The sequence below is a fragment of the Haplochromis burtoni genome, unplaced genomic scaffold, assembly GCF_018398535.1.
Source record: "Haplochromis burtoni strain Fernald_Lab_line unplaced genomic scaffold, NCSU_Asbu1 Contig_173, whole genome shotgun sequence".
Lineage (NCBI taxonomy): Eukaryota > Metazoa > Chordata > Actinopteri > Cichliformes > Cichlidae > Haplochromis > Haplochromis burtoni.
The window spans coordinates 657990-671137 of record NW_024582534.1 but is presented as its reverse complement, the minus strand read 5'-3'; the positions used below and the strand labels follow the sequence as shown (position 1 = coordinate 671137).

The 13148-nt window shown below is 41.3% G+C and overlaps 1 protein-coding gene and 1 non-coding gene across 2 annotated transcripts in view; one reads left to right on the top strand and one right to left on the bottom strand.

Annotated features, from left to right (window-relative positions):
* Positions 1–775: 775 nt before the first annotated feature.
* arhgef39 (Rho guanine nucleotide exchange factor (GEF) 39) overlaps positions 776–13148 on the top strand; it is a gene marked incomplete in the record, with an annotated part of 64895 nt that continues 52522 nt past the window's right edge. Inside the window, 3 exon segments of the mRNA XM_005933814.3 lie at positions 776–851; positions 2112–2266; positions 7684–7778. Of these exon segments, the coding sequence (XP_005933876.2) occupies positions 2117–2266; positions 7684–7778 (245 nt within the window).
* Positions 5319–5424, bottom strand: LOC121815286. The gene has a single exon (XR_006054967.1). It is a non-coding gene; the product is annotated as a U6 spliceosomal RNA (small nuclear RNA).

The window sequence follows — 13148 nt, the reverse complement described above, 5'->3', positions numbered from 1 at the left end:
ATTCTAAATATGTAACGGTGGTACATGTATTCCATTACTCCCAACACTGGAGATGTAGAAATGTGTGCATGTAGCACAGAGTCATGGCTCAGTGTGTAAATGTGTCTCACAGGCCTGATTGTGCTGCTCACCACAAACAAGCATAAGCTTGTATATAGTTTTACAGCTTCCTACTCCTCTTTTATGACCATTCACGCTACATAAAGTAATTGGGAATAAACAATGAAATGACAGACAACTTTCTGTTTCTCTTTCTGACACAAAAAAATCTGTTTGTTTGTTTGTTTTTTTCTACAGTCGAGAAAAAACTGGACAGTCTGGGCAATGATGGAGCCTTCTGTGTAACTTCACACATTTATTTCTCACAATTGAAGTCCAAAGAGTTGTGCAGTCAGATTTATTTCTTTGTCACAGCAGCTTTTTCTTCATCATGCAGAAAATCAGTTAAATATGTAACTTCCTCTACACCGACAGAAAGGGTTCCCGCCCCCTAAAGGTCACAGTGGGCTGTATGTGTAAAAGCAGTTTGACACCGCTGATGTAAACTGATCTTAGCTGCAATGTTCAGGACAAGCACCATCTTATTTAAACCAAGTGTTAAACTTGACATATGTTAATATATTTATTTAGTACAGCGCTGTTTATTTAAACATCTGTTTTACACTGTAAACAGTTGGTTTAACTTTGGAATCGTTAAAACTACTTCCGCTGAGAACGGGGTGCTTCCTGTAGTTCGCTTGTGGAGCAGCCAATCAGCATGTGGAACAAAGGTCATTGCTCACACAGACCGGAAAGAGGAAGCAGAATCTCCAAAAGAGCGCCTTGATTGAAAATAGAGACGTTACAGAAAGGTAAGCCTAGTGTCGCTTTACCGTCAAACAAACCATAAAAACAAATTAATCTCTGTAAAGTAATTAACTTCTCATTCAAAGACGTTTTGTTGCGACAATAAATTCGCTGAAAAAAAGTTTTGACAAGTTTTTTCGTCCTCATAACCGGTAGAAACGGTCTCGACAGCTGATGTACATCTCGTTCATGAAATGTTCTAGAAACATCTGAAAGACTGAGTGACTCAAATGGAAACAGATGTTGGAGCATTTAGTCTGAAACTGAATGAAACATTTCGACAAATGTCAGTAACATCAAACTCAACGGAAAACTTTGTGTTCTGGGATTCATGTAATAACTGGACAACACGAGAAGTATTTACTTGCTTACGTTGAAATGTTACTTCTTTAAGATGTAGAATGGAACTCGCCTTGAGGTGACTGTTGTGATTTGGTGCTAAAATTGAATTGAATTCGGGTGTTTCCAGTCCCATTTTCTACCTGTCTCAGGTAGAAAGTCAAGCATGCATCTAGTTCTGCAGTCTGCTGATTATTCTAAAGAGCTTACTGAACAGTAATCTCTTTAATGATGCTGCAGCAGATGCTACTGTTGCAAACAGTCAATTTGTGAAATGTCTTCCCTCTGAGATAGTCCATGACCAGGCGATGCTGCAAAGTGGAAGCGTTTAGAAACCGTAGCAGCTCAGCTTTAAAATGGTATACCATGTAAGGTTTCAGGGCAGGTTACTGACTGCTGAGGCACATGGTGCATAAAAGTCATAAATCCTCTATTGATTCAATAACCGCAGCCTCCCAAACATCCTCTGGGATTATTCTCAACACAGTGGGAGCTTCATGGAATGGGCTTCAATGGCCAAGCACCACCTGTAGGAGTTCTGTGTTGGCGGCCTAGTAACTTTATCCATGTAGTGTGTTTTGCTTTCATTTATGGTTCAAGATTGGAACTTGATATTTATCAGACAAAACAACAAAGAATTGTAATAATGTGTCATTCTTGTTTTGCACTTAATTTTAAAGATGTTTTTTCCTCCAAAGCTGAACTCTGCAGATGCGTGTTATGCAGGGAAGTTACCGTTTTCTGAGAGGGCAGAAGCACATGCTCCACCATATCAAGCAAATTATTTAAAAAACAAACAAAACTCAATTCATCTGTCCACAAATATTCAGTCATTTAGGAAAGCGTTACATCTTTTATCTCTAGTGGTCTGCTTTCCTTTACTGTGGAAGATAATTCACCTTGGTTGTGTTTCTGTTCTGTCACAGTGAGGATGAGTTTCTTGCCTCGCCCTTTGGATCCTCTTGGGTGCAGCAGTGTCCAGGAGCAGAGGGACTTGTGGCAAAGAAAATTCTGTCGAATAGCCAAAGAAATGGTGCAAACAGAACAACGCTACTGCCAAAAGCTGGAACTGGTCACCACCGTATGTACTACAGCATATTTGACCTATTCATGGTCTTAAAATCATACGACATCATATTTCATAATGTAATGTAATGTGTCTGAATACTTAAGTGCTAGTACTAATGTCGGGCTTTTGATGCTAGGGTTACCCACATACTGTTTGACTTTTGTCTTTATTGGATAGTTACAGTGCAGTCAGGAAATGTGAATGACATGCAGTAAAGGTTTTATAGGCCGAGAATTGTCTTGAGGGCTCGTCTGAGGTAATCTATGTGAATTTTGCTTAAACCATTTTCCATTAGCTATCCTGGCTATATTTAGGGTCCGAGCACTAAAAGTGGGGTAGCCCTATTGTGTCTCTATTTACTGTATGATGAATGAAGCTTTATCTGCTCCATTTATTATTTTGGCAAATTAATTGCCTAAACGTGGTCAAAAACTCATGAAATTCTGCACACACATCAGGTCTGGTGAAAATGTACAGATCTTATTGGTTTCACGTATGTAAATATAATAATAACCACTGCAGCCAAACAGAGTGCCTGACGAGCCCAGCTGTAAGTACGCTGTGTTCATGTTTTCCTCTGAAACAATAAGTTCTGTTGCAGCAGCCTTTCAACGCCTCTCTCAGTCTCTCGCTAACAAAGTCGACCCAGACAACAAAGTAAAGCTAGTTTTCAGCTACGAGCCCGACACGAACCCGACGTATTAGCCAGAGGTCCCTTTACTACGGTTCGGAGCCGCTGACCTGTTTTATATACGAGATCACTACAAAAAGTGCAGCCTTACCTAATGTCCACCTACTGTTACTCATTTATATTAAGATTTAAACATCTAGCTGGTGTTGGTGTGGAGAGTAACCTTCAGTAATAGTAATAAATCACAGCAATAGGACATTCATGTAGTTGTAAAAAGCATGATAATATAATATGTAATCCAAAGTATTCAGAATACGTTACTGTCATTGAGTAATTTAACAGAATATGTTACAAAATACATTTAATCTGTAATCTGTAGTGGAGTACATTTTAAAAGTAACCTTCTAAACACTGCTAATGAAGCAATTGCGAATAGGTAACTAGTATCTTCTTCAAGGGTTTTTAGCAGCTGTAGCTTGAGGTGGGGATAACGTAAGACAAAGACCCTACACTAATACATATAGGACACCCTGATAATAATGAATTACAGTCGTCCAGCCTGGAAGTAATAAATGCATGAACTAGTTTTTCAGCGTCACTCTGAGACAGGATATTTCTAACTTTAGAGATGTTGCAAATGGAAGAAAGCAGTCTTACATATTTGTTTAATATGTGCGTTGAAGGACATGTCCTGGTCAAAAATGACTCCAAGGTTCCTCACAGCGTTACTGGAGGCCAAGGTAATGCCATCCAGAGTAAGAATCTGGTTAGATACCATATTTCTAAGCTTTTCAGGGCCGAGTACAATAACCTCAGTTTGATCTGAATTAAGAAGCAGAAAGTTAGCGGCCATCCAGGTCTTTATGTCTTTAAGACATTCCTGCAGTTTAACTCATTGGTGTGTGTTATCTGGCTTCATGGACAGATAGAGCTGGGTGTCATCTGCATAGCAGTGAAAATGTATGCTATGTCTTCTAATGATGCTGCCTAAGGGAAGCATGTATAATGTAAACAGAATTGGTCCTAGCACTGAACCCTGTGGAACTCCATAATTAACCTCAGTGTGTGAAGAGGACTCTCCATTTACATGAACAAATTGGAGTCTATTAGATAGATATGATACAAACCACTGCAGCGCAGTACCTGTAATACCTACAGCATGTTCTAATCGCTCTAATAGGATATTATGGTCGACAGTATCGAATGCTGCACTGAGGTCTAGCAGGACAAGCACAGAGATGAGTCCACTGTCAGAGGCCATAAGAAGATCATTTGTAACCTTCACTAAAGCTGTTTCTGTGCTGTGCTGAGCTCTGAAACCTGACTGAAACTCTTCAAATAAGCCATTCCTCTGCAGATGATCTGTTAGCTGTTTGACAACTACTCTTTCAAGGATGTTTGATATGAAAGGAAGGTTGGAGATTGGCCTATAATTAGCTAAGACTGCTGGGTCTAGAGATGCTTTTTGAGTAAAGGTTTAACTACAGCCAGCTTGAAGGCCTGTGGTACATAGCTGATCATTAGAGATAGGTTGATCATATTTAAGATTAAACTCATCTAACACTTTGAAACTGAACCATCTCCCATTGATTTTGTTATTACCAGAGCAGGGCGATATGACCAAAAATATTTATCACGCTATACATTTTAAAATTTGCGATAACGATATAACTGACGATATAATTGACACTAGACAAAATACTTTACAACTCCACAACTTTATTAGTGCAAAAAAACCCATCAATGTATTTTCACTTAAACAAGCAGCTGTTTTTTATGTGCATTAAAGTTATATAAAAATTTGCAGTGCAAATTCCTTGCTGACAGTTTAACCAAAAGGCATTTCCAGTGGAAATTGGCCGACATATCCTCAGCATAACCATGTATAATATCCACAAAACTTAAAAAGAGGTTATACACACACAATACGGTAATATTATGTTGAAGCACAGTACGTATCACTCCGCGAGGCTCCTGCCTACGATAGCCGTAATGCTCCGACAATCCATCAAGCGGTGCGGCTTCGTAGCTTAGCAAAGTCGTACTAAAACATTTGACAGATTTTCGAGCGCCGTGTACGACATAAAATCGTTTCGAGGTCAGTAAACACAACCAGAATTCATACATAAGGCACACGGGATTATAAGGGGCACTGTCGATTTTCAGAAAAATCAAAGGATTGATTTTAAGTGTGCCGTATTTTCCAAACAACACGGTAATAACGACGGCCCGCTAGCATGCGCTACCAAAAATAGTGCTTTGTTGTGTATCTGACGGACGAAAGCTAAACCAGTTCCACACCACTGAAGTTGCAGCATTTTTACAAACCAATTCTGGTTCATCCGTTTCATTTAACGATCCACTTTCGCTCTTCTCATTCTGCGTCGCCGCCATGTGCGTATGTAAACAAAGGCACTGCGCATGTGCGTTTTACCCATATTCTATCGCTTCACGAATTTGCGTGTCATCCTTGCGCAGGGGCCATGCTAATCTTCTCTGTATCGTATCCAATTTAGCGTACGCGCTTGCCGAAACAAGCACATATTCTATCGCCATATCGTGTCACTACCCGATCCGTACCGGAAACCCCCTGTGCACGAGAAAATGCTAACTTCCTGGTTTGAGACCGGATGTGGGGTTGTACATTTCCGGTAGCTTTACTTTGCGGTCAATCGCTACTGCGAAGATATCCTCCAAAATCATGTCCAAAACTCGAAAACGGAAAGATCGCGTTAAGTTACAAAGAGCAGAAGGTGGGAACACTCACCGCTGTTGTGTCATAAAAAATCTAATGATCAATTTTGACGTTTAAAGCGTTTAGATCGATCAGTTGTTTACATCACTCAACACAAGCAGAACTGCATCACTGCAGCAGAAGACACATCGTCCACATTCAGAAGCACATCTCTGTTAGTGACTGGTCTTATGATTTAAACAGGCAAATGTTCAGCATTCAAACTACAGGTGAAGAACTAGTCAAACCAGATGTTTCCCGTTATGTCGAATCAGCTGTCAAGTACACACCTACACAGCATGTTAACAAACCGTGAAAAAAGCCACACAAAAAATGAATGATTGCTGGTAACGGTTTCTATCATTAGTATGTACGAAGGGTATGTTGTGACTTACCTTCAAAATTACAGCGGTCCCTCGCTATACGCGGTTCACCTTTCACCTCGCTGTTTCGCAGATTGCAAGTTTGCTATTTTTTACGTCACATTGTGCTGCGTCCTGATCGCTGCAGACGATCTCCTCCGTGACGTCTCTCCTGTACAGTACAGAATCGCTGCATCGATGCTAGCAGTGTGACTCTGAAGTGCAGTACTGTATGTCCACGATGTCCACCAAACGTTTTGCACCGTCAAAAAATAAAATTGGCTACTTGATTTCACCTACTCGCTGGTTATTTTTAGAACATAACACCCGCGATAAACGAGGGACAGCTGAGAAATATAACATTTGAATCCCTTTTCTCTTTTGCTCTGAGGCGCGGGGAAAAATATCGACAAGTCGATGAACATCATTTACAGATATAGTTGGGTAAATGCCCGAGACATCTATAGAAATGTAAATCGCCGCTTGATTCATTCATTTGCTTAACTTGTTTTGGACCGTAAACCAGGCGCGAATAGGACACCGGAAACAAAGCTCCCCACAGGAGTTTCCGCACCGGAAGTAGCATATGCTAACGTGCACATAGTCTATTTCATTTTCTTATTGTTGTCCAACATTATGCCGGTATCACTGTGAACGGTATGATATGGCCCAGCCCCAGTTATTACCAACCAGCTTCTGTTCAGCAGCTGCTGTTGTGTCCTCATGTCTCCATTCTGTCGCTGCCTGCAGGTGAAGGGGAGAGGGACATTTAATGAGGAAGAGAGGTGGGGCAGAGGCAAATGTGGACAAGAGAGGGGCGAACTAGCAGCTTCACACGTCGAATTGTAATGTGACATAAACGGTATCGATATAAATGTATTTTGACCCCATCTTAATTTATACTTATTTAGAAAATTCTTTAGTTAGGGCAGTTGAAGTAATGTATAATAAAATGTTTAAAAATATTTCCTATAATTTTCATTGTTGGAGTGGAGCTGAATCAGTGTCTTGGGGAACGTGGGCCTCTGCCCGTGTGTTAGTGGTGCAGTGGGTGGTGAAGATCATCCAGGATGCATACGGGTTTGATCAGTCACCTCTGCTCCATCGCGCCTTTAAAAGTTGTTCTCTTAGTAACTTGTCATAATTCAAGGAAACAAGAACACTTTGATAGCATGAGAACCCATCTATAAAGATCTGATCGGCTCGTCTGTGGAGGTTGTTCCAGACCCGAGGTGGAATCATATTTGCCTCAAAGAGAGAAGACTTTTTCTGCTCACTGCTGCTGCCCAGTTTCTACACAATTATTCACCCCCCCCCATCCGTTCACTCCAATTAGGAGTCATTTTAGGCCTAATGCACATTCAATTTGCTAATCCCATTTTCACTTCAAATGACTTGAGACCAGCACAGCTGTCGCTTTATTGTCAGTGCTGTGGTACGACAGTGTCCCTCTGCATTTGTGCTTCAAATTGGCTCTTCCAAAATAATCATAGCAGTCAGAAAGTGGCTGTAGGGCAGCAACACCCCAGCCTTATAGTACCTGCTGCTGTTAAATGTCCTGTTTTTCTGTGTAGCTTTACTTTTAGGGTTGTCAGCAATAAAAGCACCTGCTTATCAAAAAAAATCCAATCGGAGACAACCGAGTAACACAAATGCTGGAAGATAATGTCCCTTTGTCTCTCTCTGCTCTGTTTCTTTGCAGTTCTTTGTGGACATTTTGAAGGCCAAAGGAACCCTGAGGTCGGACATTAGAGAAGACATTTTCTGTTCAATTAAAGCTATTCTATCAGTAAACCAGTAAGTATTCTCTGAATAATTTAAAGAATATCCATGCTCTGGGGATTGTGGTGAGAGCCTGCGTACAGATAGGCATGCTTAGTTTGTCTGTTCTGCAAGAATGCAGCGTAGATAAACTCTTAGTTTACCAAAGCACAGTCCTTATCTTCACATTAGCAAAGGTTAGTGTTATTGTACTGCAGTGCACAGTAGTTCTCTTCCTCAGTAGATGTATATCACAAATGAACAGCATTATTATTATCGCAGAATATTAATGCACTTTCTCGCTAATGACCAATTCTGAGACAAACTGATCTCACCGCATGTCTAGACATCAATTGATTCGTTTGTGTTGATGCTGTAAAATTCAGATCCTGAGTCCGCACGAATGACTTAAAATAAACGGGTTGAGGTTTGAAGTTGGAACATGTGTGCATGTTGAGGCCCTGGACTTAGCTCTGCAATCCATAAATCAATATGGTAGAGAAACGAGCTCAAAATGGGTTTTGGAAGCTGACAGGAAAACTGATATTTTCATTTCAAAGCATTTCAAGCTACGACTGGTCCAAATATGGGTCATTCCTACTGTTCCGTTTCAGATTGTAATATCATTTTTAAAAATTCCAATTTGCCATGATTTTGTCACTACATTTAAAAGAAAAGTTGCTATATAATATATTGGTGAAGCTCGTGATATTATGCTGTAACAATAAGAATATTTTCCACACATGGCACAACTTGTTATAGGACAGGGTCATCTCTGTTACTGTTTCAAATGTTTCAAGAGCTAAACAGTCCCTGCTTTTGATCTGTAAATGTATTTTTAAAGGGTGTTAATATTTTCTAATAAAAAGATCAAGATGGTAAACTGGACAGAAGAGTGAAAGGAAAACAGCCTACATGTGCCACACACTTATGGGAAGAACCAGCTGTTATATCTGCCAAAGGTGGCCACTCTGATGAGTCAGACATTTGGAATATATTTTGGTCCATAAACTAACGCCATGTTTTACTTTTTTAACTCCAGTTGCCTATTTGTACCATGCTTTCATTTCAGAGTGCAGTGAGACATTAAACTGCAACAATTACAGTAGAAAAACGGGGTGTTCTAAAACATTAGAACGATAGTGTAGATGTATATGAAATAAATAAATAATAAGGCATGGCCTTAGCAGTGTGAGTGCGAATGGTTGTCTGTGTCTATGTCTTAGCCCTGCGACAGACTGGCGACCTGTCCAGGGTGTACCTGCCTCTTGCCCTAAGACAGCTGGGATAGGCTCCACCCCCCCGCGACCCTGACAAGGATAAGCAGAAGAGAATGGATGGATAAACTCAAGTATGCTGATAGCTCTCTTTGAAGTCGTATCTGTATTTCATGTTGGCTTATAAGTCTAAAGTAGGAAGTGTCGGTGTATTTTCTTATTCATGTGAGAAAGATTGCTCCTAGCCCATAGTTCATTATCAGACTGCACAGAACGGGAAACTGTGGAGCAGGGGCTTCGGAGACCGCTGATTGGGAATTCCATTTCCGAGCTAAATAATGAGTTGTACGAGTTCCCCAAGGCCTCTATCCCCTGCAGACTGACGGGCTTTCTCATTGAGATTGCCGCAATGAAGATTGAGGTATGCATTACACAGTCTGATGTGTTGGATAAATGGTTTTGCAGTTCACATACTGTTTATCTTCATTATGAAGTCCTTATTTAATCAGTGATGTGAATATAACGACAAGCTCTCGAGATAAAACGGGCCATGGAGATCCAGTGCCGCAGTGATTCACCACTAGGAAATGATTCAATATGTATGTGAAACTTCAAGTAATGTAATCATCACTCAGTTCAGCAACAGGAAATAGGAATGCAAATGTTGCTGTTTTCCTCTAATGTGTAATATGCATTTAGATCCATATATATTTGGGCACTGCCACAAATGTAGTTACTATTACTGCTTACCAAAATAAGAGTGTTGGCTTATTAATGTGCAGACTTATTTATAGTATATTTGTGTAAAGTTCCAAGATGGCGCCAGTGTTCACGGCAAGCTGTCTCCTCCGCTGTTGTTTGTCGTCCTTCTGTCTATGTGTTGCCCTGATGTCGCCACGTTACTTGCCTATGATCGCCAAACTCTTGAATCTCCGGCCTTTGGACTACCAGACACAAGATTTTAAATGGAGACCTGAGAATCCTCCTCCGCTTTCGAAGGACTTTCCTGATTATCTCCGCCACTTACCATCTACCTTCTCTCAAAGGAAACGTACACGGAGACGGGGTAAACGTGTTTGTATCAAGGCCTTTTTAAAGTCCTATGTTGGGACAAATGATCGCTATTCTATAAACATCTTGTCATCTATTCCTGCCCTCCGAGACCATGCTAACTTCAGACTGTTCTGTCATCGCTGGATTCGCCTTGTTGGACCTTATGGTTACCTGGACCTCCCAGCTGATCTTCCACCCGCTCGGTGCTGGGTGCGGTCCTCCAGAGGAGGTGCGAATCTCAACCTTCGCCTGCTGCGCCGTTCTCCTACCAGTAACAGTGTGACCACTCTCCGTATGGCCTTGCTAAATACAAGGTCACTGGCGAATAAGACTTTTATTTTAAATGATCTTATTCTATCGTCGGGACTGGCGGAAACTTGGCTTCGCCTCGGCGAACTTTTTCCCTTCTCGGAGCTGCTCCCACTGACTACGCTTTTATTAGCTCACCCCTGACCACTGGAAGAGGTGGAGGGCTAGCTTCAGTTTTTAAAGACAAACTTCGATGTCGGCAGCTGCCACCTGTTCTGTACCCCAGTTTCGAGGTGCAGTTATTGGAAGTGAACTGCGTCCCCTCCATCCTCTGCGCTGTGGTGTATCGCCCCCCGAAACTTATCAAGGATTTTCTTCCAGAATTTGCTGATCTACTGGGGAGCCTTCTGCTACGTTATGACCGTATACTAATTGTTGGTGACTTCAACATTCATGTTTGCTTTGAGGACAGTTCGCTAGCTAAGGATTTCTTTGCTCTTATTAGCACCCTCAATCTCACCCAGTGGGTAAGTGAACCAACTCACACTAAAGGTCATATACTTGATTTGGTCTTATGGTCTGGATATTTGCATCACGGACATAGAGGACTCTGGGATTTCTGATCACTTCCCGGTTTTGTTTGATACTGTAGCGAGTGATGTGGATTTGAACAGTGATGGTCCTTTACGGCAAACGTGCACAATTAACTCCCAGTCAATCGCCTACTTCATTGATGCTTTCCTTGACTGTCCCCTCTCTGATGCTAACTGTAATGGGGTTTTATCAGCGGATGAGCTTGCTAACCTCTTTTATACTACATGCGCTGACATTCTTAACTCTGTGGCACCTCTGAGGATTAAACAACCCTGGCTAAATGATGCTACTCGTGCCCTCAGGCGTGAATGTCGTCGTGCTGAAAGTAAATGGAGGAAAGACAAACTCCACGTCTCTCTGGACATCCTCCATAATTGTCTAAGTATCAAAAGTCTGTTAAAGCTGCCAAATCTGCCTTTTTGTCTATCATTATTATGACTAATAGGCACAACCCCCGAGCTCTTTTTAATACTTTTAACTCTGTGATAAACCCTTGCACTACCACTTATAGGGATGCTTCCCCTGGTCTTTGTGATAAATTCTTAAAGTATTTCTCTGATAAAATCTCAGCTCTAAGGGCTTCTCATCCATCTCACCCATCATCAGTTTTAGACCCAGTTCCAGCTTCTGAATGCTTGACTGTCTTTCAATAGTTTGAGCCAGTGTCTTATTCTGCTTTAAAAGATATAATTGATCATCTCAAAATCTCTGGTTCCCCGCACGATATTCTTCCTTCTCGTTTCTTTAAGGAAGCTTTACATGTTATTGGTCCTTGTATCTTATCTCTGCTGAATGCATCATTGTCATCAGGTTGTGTACCGTCTCTAAGCATGCTGTTGTGCAACCTATTATGAAAAAGAAAAATCTTGACCCTAATGGTCTCACTAACTACAGGCCGATCTCCAAACTCCCTTTTATTTCCAAAATATTGGAAAAGGTAGTTCTAAAACAACTTCAGGCCTTTTTAGATGCAAATGGTATTAATGACAAGTTTCAGTCTGGTTTGAAACCTCGCCCCAGCACAGAGACAGCCTTACTTAGAGTTGTTAATGATCTTCTTTTAACTGTTCACTGTGGTTTTAGTTTTACTTGACTTAACTGCTGCTTTGACACGGTTAACCACAACATTCTTCTATCAAGAGTGGAACATGTTGTTGGTCTCAAAGGTGCGGTTTTATCTTGGTTTAAATCCTACCTCTCAGAGAGGCCGTTCTGTTGCTATGGGGCAACACTCCTCGGCTTCTGCCCCTATTTATTGTGGTGTGCCTCAAGGGTCCGCGCTCGGCCCTGCTCTCTTCTCTTTGTACATGTTGCCGTTGGGATTAATTTTTAGAAAATACAACATCTCCTTTCACTGTTATGCCGATGATATCCAGATTTATTCACCTCTGTAATCCGATGTGTCTGCTTCTTTGCAACCTCTGTTCAACTGTTTGCATGAAGTTAAAATTTGGTTATCACATAATTTTCTTACACTGAACGAGAATAAGACCGAAATCATAGTCTTTGGTAGTCACACTCAGTTAGCTGATGCCCTAGGCCCTCTCACTAGCCATCTCTCGCTCACTGTAAGGAACCTGTGAGTGTTCCTGGATGGCTCTTTTAAACTTCAGAAATACGTCTCCACTGTGGTAAAAAACAGCTTTTACCAGTTGCGTTAGATATCCAAAGCAAAGCCATTCCTTCCTTTAAAGGACCTTGAAAAGCTTGTCCACGCATTTATCACATCCAGACTGGACTACTGTCTTCTGCCATTCTTCAGTTAATTCAAAATGCAGCTGCGTGTCTTTTAACAGGTACGAGAATCTATGACCGCATAACTCCAACTTTAGCCAAACTACATTGGCTCCCTGTCAAATATCGCAAAGATTTTAAAATTCTTTTGTTCACTTTTAAAATTCTGAATAATTTGGCGCCCAGCTATTTTTCTGAACTCCTCCACTTATACAATCCCAACAGAGCACATAGATCGTCCAATCACAGGCTCCTAGCACAACCTAGGTCTTGAATGAAGTCGAGTGGTGACCGGGCCTTTGCATCCATCAGTGCGCATGCGCCAACCAGCGTGCAGCCTGTTACAGTCGCTCCTGCTTTTCTCTTTGTTTAGCTCTTTTTTTTAGCTCTTTTTTCTTACGTGTGCAGCTCAACGTGGCAAAGACCAAGGAACTGATCGTGGACTTCAGGAAGACCAGGAAACACTTGACCCCTGTTTCAATCCAGGGGGTCAGTGTTGACATTGTGGAGGACTATAAATACCTTGGAGTTCACATTGACAATAAACTGGACTGGGCTA